Source organism: Desmodus rotundus, chromosome 4, assembly GCF_022682495.2.
Source record: "Desmodus rotundus isolate HL8 chromosome 4, HLdesRot8A.1, whole genome shotgun sequence".
In the NCBI taxonomy this organism is placed as follows: domain Eukaryota; kingdom Metazoa; phylum Chordata; class Mammalia; order Chiroptera; family Phyllostomidae; genus Desmodus; species Desmodus rotundus.
In genome coordinates this window covers 17350343-17370121 of record NC_071390.1, presented here as the reverse complement: position 1 = coordinate 17370121, position 19779 = coordinate 17350343, and the positions used below count along the sequence as shown (strand labels likewise).

At 43.8% G+C, this 19779-nt stretch overlaps 1 protein-coding gene across 3 annotated transcripts in view; it reads right to left on the bottom strand.

Moving 5' to 3' along the window:
- Positions 1-312: 312 nt before the first annotated feature.
- SORCS1 (sortilin related VPS10 domain containing receptor 1) overlaps positions 313-19779 on the bottom strand; it is a 480154-nt gene continuing 460687 nt past the window's right edge. The window contains exons 25-27 of one of the 3 annotated variants that reach the window (XM_053922501.1): positions 5635-5740; positions 5361-5521; positions 313-528 (exon numbers count right to left, since the gene is read on the bottom strand). In XM_053922501.1, the coding sequence (XP_053778476.1) occupies positions 449-528; positions 5361-5521; positions 5635-5740 (347 nt within the window). In that variant the 3' untranslated portion in view covers positions 313-448. Of the gene's footprint in view, positions 529-2167; positions 3857-5360; positions 5522-5634; positions 5741-19779 lie in introns of those variants that run through there. The other 2 variants (XM_053922500.1, XM_053922502.2) reach the window with 2 other exon arrangements.

Here is a 19779-nt window from a genome sequence, read left to right as displayed (position 1 = left end):
ATACAGCATCAGACATTATATAATCAACTGAAATGTAGGTAGAATTCAGGTAGTATATTCTGCTTCATTGGCAAAACAAAACAAGACAAAAAACCCCCCATAAAATATCACCCTTTGAGCCTGTGGTGTTTACCATATTCTCATGCGGTGAACCTTTATGGACTCCTACAGATGCATCCCTTCTATATCAAGGCTGAATGCTAAGGTCTGGGATTAAAGAAAACACCTTGAAGCCAAGACTTTAGAGACATTATCTGTTTAATAAATATGATTGTAAAAGCAATAAACAAGAGCAATTATACATTACACTACATAGTATTTAACAAAAAATACATCAAAAAAGTCATTTGAAAATTAGAAGTAGTTCCGATACTATAAGAAAACTTTCTCTCTCTCTTTTTTTTTTTAAATTGGCTTCCTATAAAAATAAGTTGGCAAATGAGGGATTTCAATGCTCAGTTGGAATCCTGGAAAACACAGAACAGCTGCCAAGCACCTCATTGCTCTCAAAGTTGCTGTTTGGAACTTCTGAAAAAAGCAAAGCAAACCTCTGCATTTTGGACAGTGAACCCAATTAGGAATAAGGCAAAGGAGAAAATGTGGGTTGGGTAGTTCTAGGTAGAACATGCACAGTTGGCCTTCTGGGATTTTGGAAAACATTGCAGTATCAGATGTTTATCTTGCCCTGAATCTTACTCTTGACATCTGTCCCTCCCACCCACTCTTGTGGCCTCAAGCCCACCAAACTGTGCCTCAAGTTTGGACCTGCTGTTAGTGAGTAGGTAGGCACTTGGGTCCCTCCCATTCGTAGGTTGCTATTCCTAACTTCTCTTTGGGACTAAGCTGAAATGGCCTAGCACAGTGGGTCTCAAACTTTAGTATACGTCACAACAACCTGAGGGGCTTGTAAAAGCAGATTGCTGGGCTCCACCCCTGGCGTTTCTGATTCCTAGAGTAGATGTGGGGTGGGGACCCAACATGAACATTTCTAACAAGTCCAAGATGATGCTAATACTGCTGGTACCGGTACGGCACTTTGAGAAACATGGAGCAAGACTATAAGAACAATGAGGTCTCCACTGGGCAGTGTGTTACCTCATGAATCTCCTACAGGTGGGAGGAAGCTTGGAGAAGAGGCACATGAGTACCCTGGAGATGCTGAATCAAGACCTGGTCGCTCTGATCACTTTCCAAAATGCTAGGCATCTCGTGTTCCCCTCTATTGTTAGTTAAGCCTCATGAGCCCCTTCTTCCCTTTGTCTTCTCATATATCCATTCATTTATTCCTTTCACAAATGATTTTCTTGATTTTTACTCAAGGCAAGGCACTGTGCTAGATTTGAGGGCTATTCCCTTTTTTGTGACTTTCCAATTAAAATGATTTGAACTGCAACTCTGAGGACTTTCCTGTGCTGTTTCGAGTGAGCCTCTTTTGGTTCCCAAACATTTTGTCTTCCAGATTAAATTTGGGAGGCTCCAACTGAAGAGGATCAATAAGGATGTTTCCTATGGGATAGGAAGCCTGGCAGGTCGGGGATCAATTGAGTTCTACATAGAGATGGCCACTCAGGCATAAATCCATTTCCCAGATTCACACTGGGCATCTTGAACCATACCATCTTCTGCTTGATTGACTTCTAACATCAGCCTTGCTACTCTTCCTCTGCCTGGGCTACATAAGGGCAGGGATCGTCGGGATCTTTAGGACACCCAGGGTCCTGTTGTATCGCCAGGGCCCTCTTATACCCTGTTGTTGGCTGGGGGACATGACCAAGAAAGAGGCTGTGCTCTCTGAGTGGTTTTTCGAAACTGTTTTCTCCTATAGTTTAGGGTGGGCTTGCCCAATCCAGAATACTCTGATGGCTTCTGCTGGACATACTTTTGTCACCTTCTTTCTCTGGGCCTTCTTTTCTGATTGCCCTGGGAAAACTGGAATTTCTTCATGCTTTGAGCCAATTCACTTTAGTAGTGAGCTAACTCCTCCCTTTTATGCTACTGATTTTGTCTTTGCTGATACTATGATACTCAGAGATCAGAGAGCACGCAGGTGAGGTGTCTGGGATGATCCTGTATCATCAAAATCTCATCCTAATGTAAGACAAGACCTCTGTCTACTTTTAGACTTTTTGACCCTTTTGAACATTAAATCCATTAACCTGCTTCTTCGTCCGGTTAAAACAGTTTTATTTTACAAATATTCTCACTCTACTGTGAGAGGAAATATTGAGTACAGCAACCATCACAGAAGGAAATTGCCCTGCCATTCAGTAACACGGTCAAACCATTTCTCACAGGAATCTTCTAAAATTGGCCTGCATGAGATGTTTGTGATGGTGTGAGGATACCACCATTCATCTGAATGCTTTCTTTTCCAGTGCACATGGCCAGGTTTGAATTGCTTTGCATACAAACCGACTCTTTCACACACATGATATGTTTCCAGGGGGGACAGGACAAGGATATTGGAAGAGGCAGGTTCTACAGGAGGAGACGGAGGGCACATGAAGCTGAACCCTGCAGGGCAGGATGCAGCTGGGTCAGTGAGTGTGGAAGCTGGCATGCCTGGGAGTGTACAAAACGGACAGACCAGAAACTTGCGGGTGGTGGAGGCAGGGTTGGCAGAGGCTAGGCCAGTATTTAGGGGACATCAGGGTTAATGTCCAGAATCTAGCAACATGTTTGGGAAGAAAAGGTAGGCGCAGATGAGGGGTAACTTGGGGACTGGAAGGAAGAGATACGAGGACATCAACAGATCATGACCACAAACCGAGAGCAAACAAATGGGAAGGCCAGTCAATGGGTAACTGGGATTCTGTTTTCCATATAAACGGGGGGAGGAGCAGAGAAAGCTGCAAAGGAAGCAGTCATGACTAGACCGGGCGAACGGAAAACACAGGTTCATTTCTGACATGCTTTCCCCTGCCTTCCTTCCTTCCCTCCCTACTCTGCCTGCATGAATGGAACTCCAACTCCTGTCTTTACCCCTGTGGCCACACCGAAGGCAGAAAGCACCCTCGGGGTCAACGGAGCTACCAGATAACTTGGAAGCGGAAATGGCAATAAGGAAAATGGAACAGAGAAACAGCTCAGGGATTCAAACTCCTGTGCATGTCTTTGTGTCTTGGGAAAGGGGCTGGGGTGGCTACCCCACCCATCAGCCAGTAGAGCTAAAATCGCTGTTAAATCTAGAGCCAAGAATATTTCCAAAAATACATGCAGATTTCCTTGGCCTATATATGTTAGGAAGTTTCTACAAACACGACCAATCAGAAAAAGAGAGCGGAGGGAGGGGGAGGGGAGTGTTTTTCCATTAAAATAGAGCACCTATACACCGCCCCTCGGAGCAGGTTCTCAAGGTACAGTCCACATGCACAGGCTTAAAGCTAAAAACCCTTGTTGTCTGTGTCTGAAGAATTAAAAAGTCCCGATGCAGTGCGTGTTTGTTTGTTTGTTTGGATTTTGATTGTTTTTATTTTGTTTATTTGTTTGTTTATTTTTGTTTTTACTGGCGTCCTCCATTCAAACATTTACATAGGTAGGGGTTTCTTTTGTGCTTTGATTCTCAGCAACTATGGAAATACTTCCTGGCAAAATAGGAAACAGAACAACAGAGGAAAGAAAGAAAACATAAAGTTAGTGGTCATGAAGCATGATGCACTTGACAAGAGCGAAATTCTTTCCTGATCACAGCTGGTCGCCTGTAGCCTTTGGGGGTTTTCCTTAAATTGCAAATTGCGCCCCAGCAGATCCCCGCTTTGGTGTTGAAGGCGGAGTGGCTTGTCTTGCTCTTTGCAATCGGAGAGTTGAGTCACCAGGTTGAGTAGAAGGGGAGGGAGGGGAGGGTAAAGCTACTCTCCTAAGAGAAAACGTGTAACACTTACTCATTTAATGACATTGGAAATGGAAAGGTGTCAGAGACTTTGCAATGTGCTGCGAGACATTTCTGGCGGAGGAGGCCTGGCTACTCTGATAAAGTCAATAGCGCCTGCGCTTCATACCCGGTGGAAATGGGATTGCAAACCAAATGACCCACAGAAATGCACTTAGAAGCTTTAGCAGTGAATCGACAAGGTGAACGCTTCTCTGGACTCGAAGACAGAAAAGCCTTTTTCTTTTAAACCCAAAGCAATTACGCATTTATTGCCCTGTCTCCCCAAATAAGAGAAAGTGCACTGTGCAAACTGGACACCATGTGTGGCTGCAGTAGTCGTCATTACCTCCTATACGAGCCAGTCATTGCATTTAAATTTCCCCTGAATACAGCCAGGGAACTTTCCCCTATCCATTTAAAGAGAGGGTTATGTTTTCATTTAGGTACTCATTTTTTCCTCCCAAGTAACAATCTTATAAGGGCCTTCTAGGTGGTCTGGCATTATTACATTAGAGTGAAGCATGAATGGTTATACAGTAATTTATCCATCGTAGTCAGCAATGCAGGGTCTAGATGGGAACAGTTACAGCTTCAACTCCTGTTGCCAACAGACAGGAGGAAACAAGAAGAGAAATGGATCACAATCGTGGCTTCATGTGTTTGTCTAACTTCTTGGAAAATTTTCCCTGCGATAAATAACAGGACTCAGCAGTCCTGCTGGAGCCACTCTATTCCAAGCTGTTGGGTTAGCATGCTGATTTCACAGGCAGGGTAAGCTCTATTGATATAGATGAGGCCCATTTGAACACTCCTGGTAGAGACCAGGTGAAAAGAAGGAATATGCCAATGTGCTCTGTCATCACCTAACCCTCCAGTGGTCTTCCACAGGAAACCCCACTCCTGGGATGTCCTACAAGCTTTATGCCTCTTGTCCTTAAAGTTCTCAGGTTCTATATTTTCTGGGGGACAACTTTTAGATTACAGCTACTTTAACAATAAAAAAATCCCAGGGTGATCGGGCTATCACTCCCCTACCAGCTTCAGTATGTCACTCCCCTTCAAGCGTACCCGAGCTGTGTGCCCTTCTGGAAGCTGTCTCAAAGTAACTTGTTCTGTTCGTTACATACCCTGCCCCCGAAACCCTGCCTGGCCCTCCAGACCACCAGACCCAGCCTCTGAAGCCTGCCCTTCTTGAATATTGTCAGAGCAAATGCTTTGCTCTTCACCCAAGAACACCCAACGTTTTAGCAAGGGTTTTTGGAAAAGGAGGAACTCATGAGAGAGAGAGAGAGGAAAAAAGTAGACAGGAGCAAGAAGGCATTTTTCCTCATTCCAAAGGGAAGAAGCAGGGAAAGAGGCATCTTAGCTGTTCCTCTCAGGGATGTTAGAGTGGAAAACAGTGGTTATGTCAAGCCAGAAAGGGGTTAGCGACAGACTCAGCCATTGACTACTCAGGCTGAACAGCTGACAGCTACTGGGAATCATTTACCTATGAGCTGGGATTCCACCTTCTCATCTATCAGCTGGCCAGGCCTCCTTAGTTCAGTCTGAGAGAAATGGGGCCTGCTTTCAGTGGGACTGACTCGACTGACCATCTCTCGTTCTTTCTCATTTTGCATCTGGGCATAAACATTAATCCCCGGGATCTTCCTAAAACATCAACAGAAACCATCACTGCTATGCGCAGGACACATACATCACATGTTCTGAACCTGTCACGGAGAAGACAGAGGGCCGGGAAACATGGACAGAGGGACACGTACCTCTTAAACTTATAGATGACGAACATGGCCAGCCCCACAAACACCACGGAGAGCAGCATCAGCATGGCGGATCCACTGTGGGTCGGAGTGAGGTCCACCAATGGGGCTGTGGGAGAAAGCAAGGAGTGGTCATGAGCAGAGACATGGGTGGGTGGGTGGGGACTCTGTGAGAAGCTCACACAGTTCACCTACAGGGCAAGTCACAGAAAACCACGTGGGGCTTACACACAATATGCATGCCACACAGCTGCCATGTGGGTGCGCTAGAGCCAGTCTCAGCCCCAGCATGGTCCAGCTGGCCTGTCCAAGAAGGACAGTGCAGCCAGACTACTTGGATTGAAGGCCGGCTGCCCCACGGGCTAGGTGTGCGATCCTGGGCAAATTACTTCAGCTTAATGCGCCTCATGGGCTGAGATGAGAGTAACGGCACATATCCCATCGGGTTTTGTCAGGATCAAATGAGTCAATGCATGTAAACCACTGATAACAGCGCTAGGCACGTATTAAGGCTCCTACAAATATTCGCTTTTATGGCTACTGCTGCTGCTGTCTTTCTAATTGATATTTGTAATAATATAATTACTAAATTTTCCTATACTCTGAATGCAAGCTTTGCCTACTAAGCAATGCAGAGAATCAAAAAAAAGCACCAAAGGAATATGTTTATGAATTATCCATTTTCTCTCATTCCTATCCCAGCTGTTGTCATAGGAAAGAAAGAGCTGAAAAGTAGTAATAGCATGCTAATGTTTTTTATACACAGAAAACTGATAGCCTAGTGAATATTTCAGAAGGGCTGGAGGAGGGGTGTACACTTGGGTGTTGTCGCTACAACTTTCCAAAGCCCCAACAGCTCATGCCAGGAAGCACCAGCCACTCAGATGCGTTGAGTTCACCTCTCAGACTAAACCGATGTCTTTGCATCCATAAAAGATTCTCCCTCCCTGAGTTTGCCCTTAGATTGCAGCTCTTGAGGACATCTCTCTCCACCTCCAAACCTCCTCCATCTCAGGGTCAAAGCCGTTGTGCTTTAAGACTTTGTTTGCAATTAATTTTCGCCCTCTTGAAAACTGACATTTTGCAAAAACAGCATAACTCAAGCATAAAAGGCAAGCAACATGTACCCCTTAGAAGCCTGAATGCTGACCTTTTAACTTCCACCAATTTAAGCAAAGCCTGATACTCAGAAATATGGGTGACCTTTAAGCACCACTTTCTGTGGCTTTTCTCTGTTGAGAGCCAAAAGTGCAATGTTCTGGTCACCCAGGAACAAAAGTTCAAGAACAGAGACTGTAATACTGATGGTCTCAGACAAGACTCAAGGCTGCTTCTGGTCTCTCTGGTTATTGCAGGGAAACAGCCCAGCCACTCAATAACCACTATATACTGAGACGTGTATTCTATATGCCAAATCATCTTGGTGAAAAACAAAGTCAAACCATCTCTCTGAAGACAGGCTTAGTTGTTTTAGTAGAAGCAGCTTTTTGGAAGCACTAAGATTCTCCCTCTGCTGTAAGTCAAGGAGCATTTCAGCTGTGAAGTTTGAGTGTGCAGGTCTGTGTGTGAGAAGATGTGGTAGAACACCCAAGGCACATGTGCTTTTAGCTCAAAATCAGAAAATAGAGGGCTCTTTCATTTTATTAAGCAAGCACAGTGGCATCGGCTCAGGAGTCCAGGGATACTTCAGAGTTCACATCAAAACTGGTAGGATGTCATCAGGGAAGAGAGTGCCTCCATCTGTCATGGACACTATTGCCACTGACTCTCACAACTGGAAGGCAGGTAGGTCCATGGCCTCCACTGAACAGATAAGAACAATGAGATCCTCATAGGTTGAGATTGCTCCACGGGACTCAGAACTAGTAAATGGAAGAACTAAGACTTGAAACCAAGTATCACACACCCAAACACACACACACTTTGTACACAAGGTCTGACCAGAAAAAGTCCAGCCGTCGTTAATATAACGAAAATGGTTTGTGTGACAGTGATGTAACCTGGCAGCCAAGGAGAGTGGACTGGAATGTGCATGCGTAAACAATGATGACTTCGCTGTACTAGTCAGTGGGGGTGTAGATGCTGTTGAGTGAGCATGTGTACTGTGTGGCCATCATACTCAAAATGACTGAGTAGAGCAGCAAATCTGCATCAAATTTTGCATTAAGCTTGAACATTCCTCTATGGAAACTATTCAGATAATTCAGAAGGATTTCAGGGACGATGCAATAAGTGCAGCACAGGTAAAAGTGTGGCAGAAATGCTTCAAAGATGGTCAGTAATCTGTTGAAAGTTCTCCACGTTCTGGAAGGCCTGCAACAAATGGAACATCTGAGAATGTTGAACGTGTTCAGGCTGCAATCAACAAAGATCGGCGACTGACAGTGAGAGACCTAGAAGCTGATCTGGGGGTTCCAAACACTACTGTGTCCAAGATTTTGATACAAGATCTTGGCATGGAATGTGTTGTGGCAAAATCCGTTCCATGACTTCTGCTACCAAAGCAGAAGGAACATTGTGCTTCAGTTGCTACTGACTTGATTCAAATGGCTACCAATGAACCAGCTTTCTTCAAGAAGATCATAACCAGAGATGAATCATGTGTCTATGGCTAATATCTGGACACAAAGGGCTAGTCACCCAACAGAAGTGCCTGGTTCTCCATGACAAAAGAAGGTGTGGCAAAATTATAGCAAGATCAAGACCAGGTTAACTGTGGTTCTTGACTGGGAAGGTGTTGTCCATCACAAGTACACCCCTCCAGGCCACATAATTAATAAGGAGTACTACCTCAATGTTCTTCATCGGTTGAGAGATGGAATATGATGAAAATGGCTGCAGCCATGGGCAACTGGTGACTGGCAGCTTCATCACCACAACATACTCACTCATCACGTCTCATGCAGAGTTTTTTGGCAAAACATCAAATCACTGAGGAGACTCAGTCCCCCTACAGTCCAGATTTTGTGTCCTGTGACTTCTGGCTTTTCCTAAAACTAAAATCACCTTTGAAAGGGAAGAGATTTCAGACTGTCAATGAGATTCAGGAAAATATGACAGGGCAGCTGATGGTGATTGGCAGAACTGTGTAGGGGCCCAAGGTGCCCACTTTGAAGGGGACTGAGGCATCATTGTCCTTTGTACAATGTTTCTTGTATCTTCTTCAATAAATGTCTCTATTTTTTCATAGTACATGGTTGGATGCCTTCTAGACAGACCTTGTCAACCCTGGGCTCATTTCAGTGAGGAATATCAAAATTTCAAAAGGTATTTCTGAGTATGGGAATTAAGAGAAAACCATAGCACAAGAAGCAATTTAACAAGTGACATAAGTTAAAATGTTATTAAGTTTTAAAATCACAGCTTATAGACTTTTAAACTCAGATGACATGTGTACATTACATACATCTGTACATATTATATATATGTGTTGTATGTCGGAATAGAGACATGAAGCCTCATGTACCCACCACCCAGCTTCCATAACCATCAAGACACAAACAACAGTATTTTTTTATTTCTAACCCCATCCAGTCCCCATAACCCCAATCACTGGCTTATTTTGAAGCAAATCTCAGTTATTTTATGAATTCATAAAAGATAAGGTTGCTTGCTTTCTCCACATTATCCCAATACCATCTTAAGGAAATGACAATAGGAAGCTATTTGAAAAATAATCTTCTACATGCAAACCCTTGTTTTGACTGGGAACAAACGGAGCCCCACAGAGGAGCCAAAGATGGCTAGGGTGGTTAGAGGCAGGTTAACTTTATTTACTAAACTTCTAATTCTCAGCTGAATGCTTTCAGAATAGGCAGGATATCAGTGTTATGGAGCAACCAGGAAGAATTTTAAGCCTGCTTGAAAGGGTTGGCATCTGAAATAAATGGAAAACTGAAGAGAGGAAATTGCTCTGGCCAGGCTCTCACTAAGACAAAGCAAACGCCTGCACACACATCCGTGTGTGCACACATACACCCGTCTCTTTTCCCTTCCTCTTCTCTCTCTCTGCTCCTCACTAGGTTAAATCTCCCAATTCAAAATCACTCCCAAATCCTCATTCCTAAACAAGCTGCATTAACACTGTGTAGTTATTAGCACGTTGCTTCGGGAAAACGGGCTCCTGTGTCCCAAGTTCTAAAACCTGTGCTCTCCACACCCTCCCCATCTCTGCATCCCCGCTGCACTTGTCAGAGCCAGGCAGCAGGCCGGCAGGAAGCAGCAGGCGGTGGCAGGGAGAGACTGAAAACCATTGCCCTCTGTGTTCTGTGGGTGGCTTCTGCTTGCTGATCTGGCCCTGAATATAAACAGGCCATTATTGCTCCACACAACAGCAGCTGCATGCCTTCGTTTGCCCAACACTCAGGTGCATTTGTGGGTTTTGCTGAGGAATGGAAACTTGTGATAAGTGGGCTTTAGCTTGTTGTGTGGAATTAGCATAACTTAATCCCTCTCCAACTGCAGCGTAAACAAGGTGGAAGTAGGGGGGGAAAGTGCTGAGCAAATATTTGCCATTATTCGTGCACAGAGCAGAGCACGGGGCGGACAGTACTGCAAGTCACTCGAAGTCTCTCATTCTGGGTGCTGGTGACCACAGTTCTGAAGTCCTGCGAGAGACTCAACTTCATGTTTAGGGTGAAATAATTGATATGGTCCCTTTTTTGGAATTAGATTCTGACTCTGCCCCTTCTGGGCTAAGTGACTTAAGCTGAACCTCAGTTTCCTCATTGGCATAATGAAGATAAACTTGTGTTTATTTTAGAAAGTTGTAAAAAAAATAAGAGGGGGTTTTTAAAGCCGTGGCATAGTGCATGGTACGTACCCAATATTTTGAATATTATCATATAATTACTATCATATCCCTGAAAGTATATTCTATAGAAAACCAGCCCTGAAAAATGATGAGCGTTCCATGGTCAAATAATTTTCAGAAGTATTCGATGGGCATTTCCCATCTTGGAGATTCCTGATGCTCATCAGTATATTATATTAAAAGCTCATAGCAATCTCGCAGGAATGAACTTCATTTACCTTTACCATAGAGTTTCACAAAGTCTTTAGGCCACAGACCCTTTGCAGACCTTGTCCCACACAACACACATGAGGGAATGCCTCACCACGAGCACCACTACTTCCCCCTTTGCTGCAGCCAAGGCTCTTTATTTCCAAGTTTAAAGTCAACACTAAGTGGCATCACGTGGTAAAGTGGTGCAGGAAACCTCTGCTGCTGCCTGCAGTCACTCTTTCTGTCAAAGGGACTCTCTTGGAGAATGCCTATCTGCACTATGACCCTGCAACTTTGAACTCTATTTCTAACCCAGAAGTTTGTGCTATCAAAAAGTTGCCAAAGCAAGTTCACCCTACCTTAATTTTCTTTTTTCCTCTCCAACAAAGAGACTCAAGCCAGGCTTTTTGTTACATGCCTAGAATGTCATAAAATCCACGTGGTCTGAAATCTCTTTTTCAGAGATTAAGGTGATAGGAGCAAAGCAGAGAGAAAGTTTACCTAGAGTGCAGGAAGGCTCATGTGCACAGAGCACCCTCACCTGCCCACCAGGCTTCTCCCTAGTTCCAATTCAAACCCAGTCAGGGGAGTCTTACGGATTGCTATGCCCTACTGAGATGACGCCATGAGCTTGGAGGCCAGGTGGCATGGGCATTCCTGGGCAAGCTCTAATGACTCATGAAGCAGTGCTGCTAATTTGAAACTTGGGTTAAGTCTCTAGGAACATCCAGCCACCAACAGTTGAGGTCACTTGGCCAACTATGACACCCATGGGTACCACAAAGACTAAGCTTCTCACCACAATCGACAGACAGGAAAAAAAAAGATGCCTTTTGGTTTTCCAGGATTGAAAGTCAAGGAAGAACCCTACTCACTATGTAAAGTACTTCTCAAAGTGTAGTACACCTGGAGCACCTGTGAAGATGCAGTTTCCAAGGCTTTGCTTGAGAAAAAATATATCGGTTTCTGAGAGTAGGTCCCAGAATTTTTAACCAGCTACCCAGGTCATAATCATGCATACCAGTTTGACAGTACTGCATGGTAGGCCCCACCTACTGCCACTCATAAAACCTCCAGTCCTTACCTTTAGAGTGTGCCTGAACTTCATATTCTCTAGGTCAATGAAACAAAACAAAATGGAAAAACACACCTCTTTATTGCTGAGTGGCTTAATCTGGCTATGAATTAATTGCCAGGCCCCTCTCTGTGTCAAGCCTTGTGCAATTTGAGTTTGAAGCTTCTCCCGCCAAGAGGTGAAATCTGTTTCCTCACCCCCTGAATCTGAGCTAACACTGAAACATGATTTGGCAATGGAATAAATTAGAAATGACAGGGTGCCACTTGCGAGTTTCTAGGCCTTGTGCACTTGCGTTCCCTCTCTTGCTCTCTCTCAGAATCCTATCACTGTCATGTGGGAGCAAGCCTGCTGAAGGATGAGAGATTACGTGGAGGAGAGCTTAATTATCCCAACTGAGGCCATTCTAGAGCAGCCTCCAGCCAACTGACCCCCAACATGGGGGCAGCCCAGCAAAGACCAGTAGAGCTCCCTGTCCTGCAATCCGTAGCTGACTGTAGACACTCAATGAACACAGGCAAAACCAGAAGAGCCACCGAGCTGATCTGCAGTCTCATAAGTAATAATAAATGCTTATTGTTAAGCCAATGAATGTCTCCGTGGTTTGTTACACAGCAATAGCTTACTCATACCTTCTCTCCTCAAAACTCTTTCAACTAGTTAAATGTCCAAGTAAATTTTCACCTTTGGGCTCTACATTATCCAATTCTTCTGTTTCCACTGGTAGGGTAGCTGGGTATAAGTATGATGACCATAAATGTTCACTCCCAAACCAGGACACTTTAAGAAGGAAAGTGGGTGCTATTAAAGCATATGCAGACATGACAGATAATAACCCAACAGTCCTGGCCACTCTAGGTATAAGGAACTTAAATCTAGTGTCTAAAAGGTAGCTTTCCCTAGGTTCTGTATCTTCTCTATATTTTATGTTCTTCTGCCTTCTTTTTTTCACTGCTAGTTTTTCTTGGCTATCCACCTTGCCTTCCCCTTGGGGAAAAGTTTCACCTAACTACCATTTATTTCTGACCTGAAGCATGTTTGTGCCCTGCTCATCGATTGTTCATCTGATCACTCCCTCCCCGTTGACCATTCTCCGCCCAAAAGTTTCTAAGTGCATCCTTAGGCCTAGCCAACTCAGGCCAGTTACTCTGTGGTCATTTCAGGCCCTGTTATGGGCTCAGGGATTTAGAAAATGGTAAAGACAGACTCTGTTAGAGGCTGAAGAGCAACCTCGTTGCTGGTCCCTGGCACATTTATGAAAGTACCACATTCACTGCACAATCATGAAAGTACCTACATTGGGTGTAGGGATTTGTTTAGATATCTGGACACCTGTTATTACTTATCATACCATAACAACTCAACAATAGGCAAAAGCCAGTGGGCCCATGTGTCTGTGAAACAGCCTAATTACTTATTGAAGAAAAACAATATTTACTTTGGGGGAAAATATGATTAGCATTGCTTTACTCACAAAAGACTTATAAATGATAACTCTGTAGATAATAAGAAATCCAGAGACTAAATAGACAGATCAATTTACTGGCTGTGGAAGTTTCACTGGTACTAATTGCATCCTTAAATGGACAATGTTATTACAACAATTTATTTCACTTTACAGTTCAGAGCTCCACAAGTCCGCGAACCGGCATCTGCAGCTACAACAATGTGGCTTAGATTATACTGCACTTTCTGAAGCTTCTTAACTAATGTTAAGTATGCTTTCCAGTGGAAAGGGTCTTTCTCCGCGTGAACCTCTTACGCAGGATTCATAACGTATCCCGACCTAGGCTGAAATTCTGACTTCCTTCTCTCTTCCCACACTTGCTCATAACATATCCAGTGACAGTAACCGAAGCCTGGAAATATTAATTTTCTAATCTCTCTGTGATAACATCTTTTTATTACACCTGAAAAAGAAATTAAACCAGTCAGCAGCAATGATGGAGGCCAAGATAACACAAGATAACAGTTTTATTAAAAACCCACATATACCCTTGACAAAGGACAATTTTTCCAGAACATAACAGCTTACACAAGGCAATCGCTTGACAGACAGGGGAGGGTGGGAGCCATTACTGTGTATTACATTTTTCTTTAATTCAACCTGGGATTTGATGTTCTTCCTTTGAGAAATATTCACCTTTCACTTTTAAAATCATATCTCTCTGCAACCCCAGAAGAGCAGTGACCCCTGGGAAGTTAAGGGTTGATGAGCATGCTCATTCTGTGAGACATGCAGAAATATAGCGAGATGTGGGTGAATCATTTTCAGCTCATACTATCACATTAACGGCATCTAGATAATCCCATTTGTTTAACTTGCATAAAAGTCATGGCTCCAAGCACAGCTGCCACTAAGATTCTAGCGCACACTTGACTCATTTTTCAGCGGCTTCATGGGCACAGTGCTTGGCTGGCCTTTGTCATTCATCTACATTATGGATGTGGTACATGGCAGATTCAGAGACTTGCTTCATTCTTTCCCCCCTCACTCCCACTGTCATCTACCCAGGCTGCTGATTAGGTTGGCTCCGCATATGCCCAGAAATTAGATTTGAATGTTTATGACAAATGTCCTCCTACACTTAATATCACAGTCCCCAGCTCCCCTTGTGAAAGCATGCCTCTGTTCTCACGGATGCCCTGAGTTGTAAATCAGATTTATTGCTGGAGATAGATGCGCCCCTTTCCTTGTTATGCAGATGAATTTCTGTCCCTGGAATGCTATGTAAAGGTAGTTGCTGAGACTGGTGAAAGGCGGGCTGCCTCAGCATCATTTGGGGAATTTGTTAAAAATGCAGATTTCCAGATATCCCTCCCTGGGATTCTGATTCCGGATGTGTGCAGCGAGCCTGAAAAATCTCTGCTTTTGTAATGCTTCCTAGGCAACAGCGATGTAGAGAGGTAGAGTCAGCCTCAAGAACGCGTCTTTATAGCAGGGTTACGAAGAGTTTTCCCAGCCACGAACAGCATCTCCTTTATCCCACATGTTTTGAGGAAATCAGTGGGCTCCACCTCTTCTCATCCCTCTGTGTAGAAGTCCCACTCCCCAAGTTTCAGATTATTTGCCCTATAAATAAATCCTGTGAAATGCAAATGATCCCAAAAGTGCTATTGTTTGTAATTCAGTATGAATCGCTCCAGACAGGTTTTGTGTTCTCAGATAAAACGCTAGCCCATTCTCTAACTTCTGCTCTCATGAAGAATCTCATCTATTTTACCACAGGAGAATCAACAAGGTTTTAAGCTTCTTTGCCCCTACCCCCTGCCTCACTGCCAAGTACAACAACTGAATTATTCGTGATCATGGGTCCCCGTAGAAACAAAGATACAGAGTTGATGTAGCCTGAAAGACGTGGCCAGTAATTACGGCTTTAATTTATCACCAGTCGGCAAGTCCCCCTCACTTGGCAATCTACAGAAATGTGGAAAGTTAGAGCTTTTTTTATAGTCTGGTCCAGGTCTCCTCATATGAGTTTCAAGCTCCCTATTTCCAAATCCTGATGGGATTTTTCACTTATATGTTTTATGACATCAAACTCAACATGAACCATGAAACTTACCTCCTTTGGCAACCCCCCCCCCAAAAAAAAGCTCCTACTCCTAGGTCTCCATCTCTATCAAATCAATTACCATCTCTTGCCACTTGGGTTGAAAACTCCTTGTAAAATGTGTGAGTAACTTATTAAAAAGAGAAAGGATTATCAACTGTAGCCCAAACCTATTATTTTAAAAAAAAGTATCTTCATTTGCCCCTTCTTCCCTTTTCCATGTTTATCACACTTTATTAATCCCAAACCTTCACTAACAAAAGTCTTCTCACTAGCATGCATGGCTATTGAACAACAAAGTTTATAATATAGGGCATATTTATTTTCCCTGAATTTTACTCCCCTCTCTTTCCTCTGCTCATCATTTTACCTTCAGTAGAAATATTTTGATTCCTACTGAGTATTTGGAATGTTTGGAATATTCGGTAGGAACAGGAATATTTGAGGGTAAGTGTGTAGGTGTTCAAAACCATGTCAAGCTCCGCCTCATTGGATACGTACACCATACAATGCGTACACCATACAACGTCACCTCTCTGTGCCTCTGTTCGACACGGTGCTTCGACCTGGTGTGTTCCCTTTTCCTTCTTTTGGAGAGTTCCTACTCAAGAGTAAGTCTCATCTTTGTTGAACCTTCTACATGGAATGTTTTCCATCCTTTTCACTTAGAGTTAGTAAAGCTTCGTGCAGTTAGTATTTGGTCCTCAGGTCTAGCCAGTGTGGAGTGAGGGAGGGTCCTAATTCATCTCATCACCCTGGATGAATCACAGATTTAAAAGAACAGTGACAAAGCGAAGCACAGAGTTGTGTGAGGACTAAGGCAATAAATCTAACATGGGTCTTATCCTTGAGTAAATTCCAGGTTACCAGGGGCAATAAGAAAACCATTGGCATTTTAGGGATATTTTCTTAACAGCTCAGGTTTCTTCTGCCATAAGTACCAGCAGAGATGAAATGTTCTGCATCAGATTCAGAGCCTACCTGTGAGTCTCACTGGGGGAAAAAAGAAAAAAGATAAACTCTCCCTAAGATGACAGTATAGCCCTCCAAAACAAAGTGAATAATCGAAGGCCAGGGTGAAAGTGTGGATGAGAGAGACCTCACGGGGGATGCCGCAAAGGAAGTGAAGAAGGTCCCACTCGTTTGATCAAATGAGGATGGCGCAACCTAAGGTGTGTGATCCTGAGCTCCGTCATGAAGTGAGGCTGCTCTCTGATACTGGAAACACTCCTGCCAGGGACCAGAGCAGTAAAACAAGGGCCAGTAAGTTATCCCTGCTTCAGTCCCTTTAGGAGCAGCCCTCACGCCAGCCCCACTCCCGTTGTCTCTGGGACCTCCTGTTCAGAACCAGAGAACTCTCATTCTCCTTCAGCCTACACATTCCTCACAAGGTGCAGATAAATGATTATAATGTATGTGGAAGGAATACCTGACATGAAAAAAACACAGAGATGGATTTTTCATGGATGCTTATTGGATAAATGAATGCAAGGCTCCACTCACCAGTTATTTGGTAAGAAGTAGCGAGTCACGGGACAAGGTCACAACTAAATAAACCGACTCTGCGGGTTAACTGGGGAAAAGGAATTTTGAATATATATCTACCCCTTATAAACTGACTATATCTCTAATTATTTATAAAAGCAATATTTATTGAGCACCTGACATGTTGCAAGTTCTCTGCTGGGTACCACGGTGGAGACAATATTAAGATATGCTAAACTGTATCCTTAATACATTAAATAAGAGTGGTGGTGGTGGTGATGATGATGATGATGATGATATAGATTTTTAAAAATCCAGGTGAGTTCAGACAAGGGATAAATGACATCCAGGTATAGGTCTCTAGAAAGACATCATGCACAGCCTGGCAATGAGTTGAGCCTGAAAATACAAATAGACTCAGGAGATGCAGGCAGGTGGAGAAGAGATGAGAAACATTCCAGTCAGGAACAGAATGAGCAAAGGCATACTTCGGTCAAAACACCAGTGTGTCCAGCCCAATACCCAGCTTGACTGATTTCTACTCTTTTTGCCAACTCTCTGGGTTGTTTGGCAACATCTCCTTAGCCCTCATCTGCTAACATCGATGCCGGCCGCCAGCGGGTTCTAAAAGCCAAACAGAGCCACGCTGGCCACGGCCCTTCCTCCACCTTCTTGACAACAGTTTCTCATTCTCTCCCTGTTGTCATACAATGTCACATCTCTCCTTTCTGCAAAGAGAAGTTCAGCAGCTTATCTGTCAGGAGTGGTTAAAGTCTCAAGAGAAACTGCACGGAAAGCGAGCAGCACAGGAATGGCTGAGAACAAAGCAAGGGCTGTGTTCAAAGTTGAGCTCAGCTTAGATACCGAAGTTAATGAACTCTCCAGCAGAACGCGAGGGTGTTTGTTCTCACATCCAGTCCCTAATGGCACCCAGGTATCCGGCAGTGCTTACCTTGTGTTCCCATAAAAGCTAACAGGGAGCTGAATTTGAAAGACAAAATAAGGCTAGTAAATTCCTGAAAGGAGACAGTTCTTTTTCCTTGGAGACAAACCAAATTATGCATTGCCTCTCTCGCCAGCAACATATTCTGGCTCAAACATTTTTAAAAGAAGGCTGCTGAACATCTGCTGGGCAATTAATGGAATGCAGCAGTGTGCTCTAGTGGTCCCTGGGAAGGAATTAGCAATCCTGCTTATGAGACATGAAATGTTGCAGACAGTGGTCCTTTTCCCCTTTTTTTAAAAAAAAATGTGAATATTCTCCTGCCTGCGGGGGGTGGGGGAACAGAGGAACAGAAAAGCAGTGGAGATGGAAGTTCTTCATCAAATACTCTTCTTCACTATTTCTTCTTTTCCCCATGTTACTTCTTCCTTCTCTTCCTAACCATGGATAGAAGTGTGTTCATTTCAACTTTACAAAAGAAATTGGGGCAAGTGTCTAATGCAATCATTCCCCCACCTAACATGCCAAGTTTTCTACGTGTGAAGGAATTCCCTCCGCTGTTCTAGTAGACACAGTCTACCACCCCGTTCAAATCGTTTTTAAAAAATCATGTAGTTGCAACTAACGTAGGACCAATCCCCAACAGACAACTTGGCCCTCATATCTTTTACTTCCTGATCACAATCGCTGAAGTGCTGGCCTTCACATAAATATTCTTTTCTGTATAAGAGCCTGGCTCAGTGCCTGTGCACCTGTGGGTACCGCCCGTTCTAATCTGATTATGACGAGCATGGCGAAAGTCAACATAACACATTTCCAAGACTCAGTGAGTGAGTCAGTCCTTGGCATTCTCTTCCTTACTCTTCAAACTGGAGTTGATCATTGACGTATTACGTCTGCATCTACTCCAGTCCCTGAGCCAGTCCTAACAGGAAGCTCAATAGTGCCAGCTGATTGGGTTTGGAATTACAACGCCAAACTATCAAATCTATCAGGGAAGAGCTGGGAACAGCCACAATGGTTGGAAGTCAAAGAATTGTCTCACTCTATCCAAACTGGCCCAGCTTAAGATTGGGCTTTTGCCTTGGACTGAGTTGTTGTTGTTGTTGTTCCATTCTTTGGCAACCTCACATCGTACACATCTAGACTGCGGGGGGCTCTCCTTCAAATCTCCGTGTGCTTACCTGAGCTGCCAGGAACACCCCTCCCTCTTGCCCATCCTTCTCCCCAGGGATCTCAGTTCCATTCCTCAAAATCTCTACTATGAAATGAACTATGAACATTAATTAGAAGAGTTTTCCAGACCTTCCAAGTTTTGCATTATTCCTTGCCATCTGGAGCTTAAACAAGGAATGATAAATGCTCCATGGCTACGGGGAACGGGCTTGCTTTCCCACATGGATTCATGGATGACTTTGCTGTATCTGTTTCCCTGGCCAAACCGGTTTCGGTTAAATACCCACTTTTTTGATCCCTATTTTTCAGCTTCATCCCAGCTCTACACCAGATGTCATTACAGGAAGGTACGTTTAAAAAGAAGCATTTGAAATAAGTTTTCAAATTCAGAAAACAATGATCTGACCATCTTTGGAATGTGATACAACAATCAGGCAAGTAAAAAGCAGGCACATAAAATGACTGATGGAAGAGAGGCAGGGGAGGGAGAAACAGGTATGAAATGCAAGTGGCCTCCAGAATTGGAGAACTGGAGAAGTAGGTCAGGCCTCCATCTTGACCTGTGATGCCCCCCTTTCTAACAGAGGGCCCTGGTAAATACCAAGGGAGTGTTTCCTAATAAATAAAGGTACTGGATAGCCAAATATACTGCCTGAAGACAGTGCTCATTTAGAAGGTGAGTGTGTTGTAAAGCAAATTTTGTATCATTACCGAAGAAGAAGAGGTTCAGTCTTCCCCCTAAACAGGCTGTGCCACCTAAGTGGATTGAAGACATCAGTACAACTGTTTAAACCAATTTCAAAGCAGTTACTTTGGACTCAGTTGACAAAATATGTCAGTGGCTTATCTATCACAATGACTACAACAGATGCTTCTGGACATTGTTTGTTCTCCACTTCAACCGGCTACG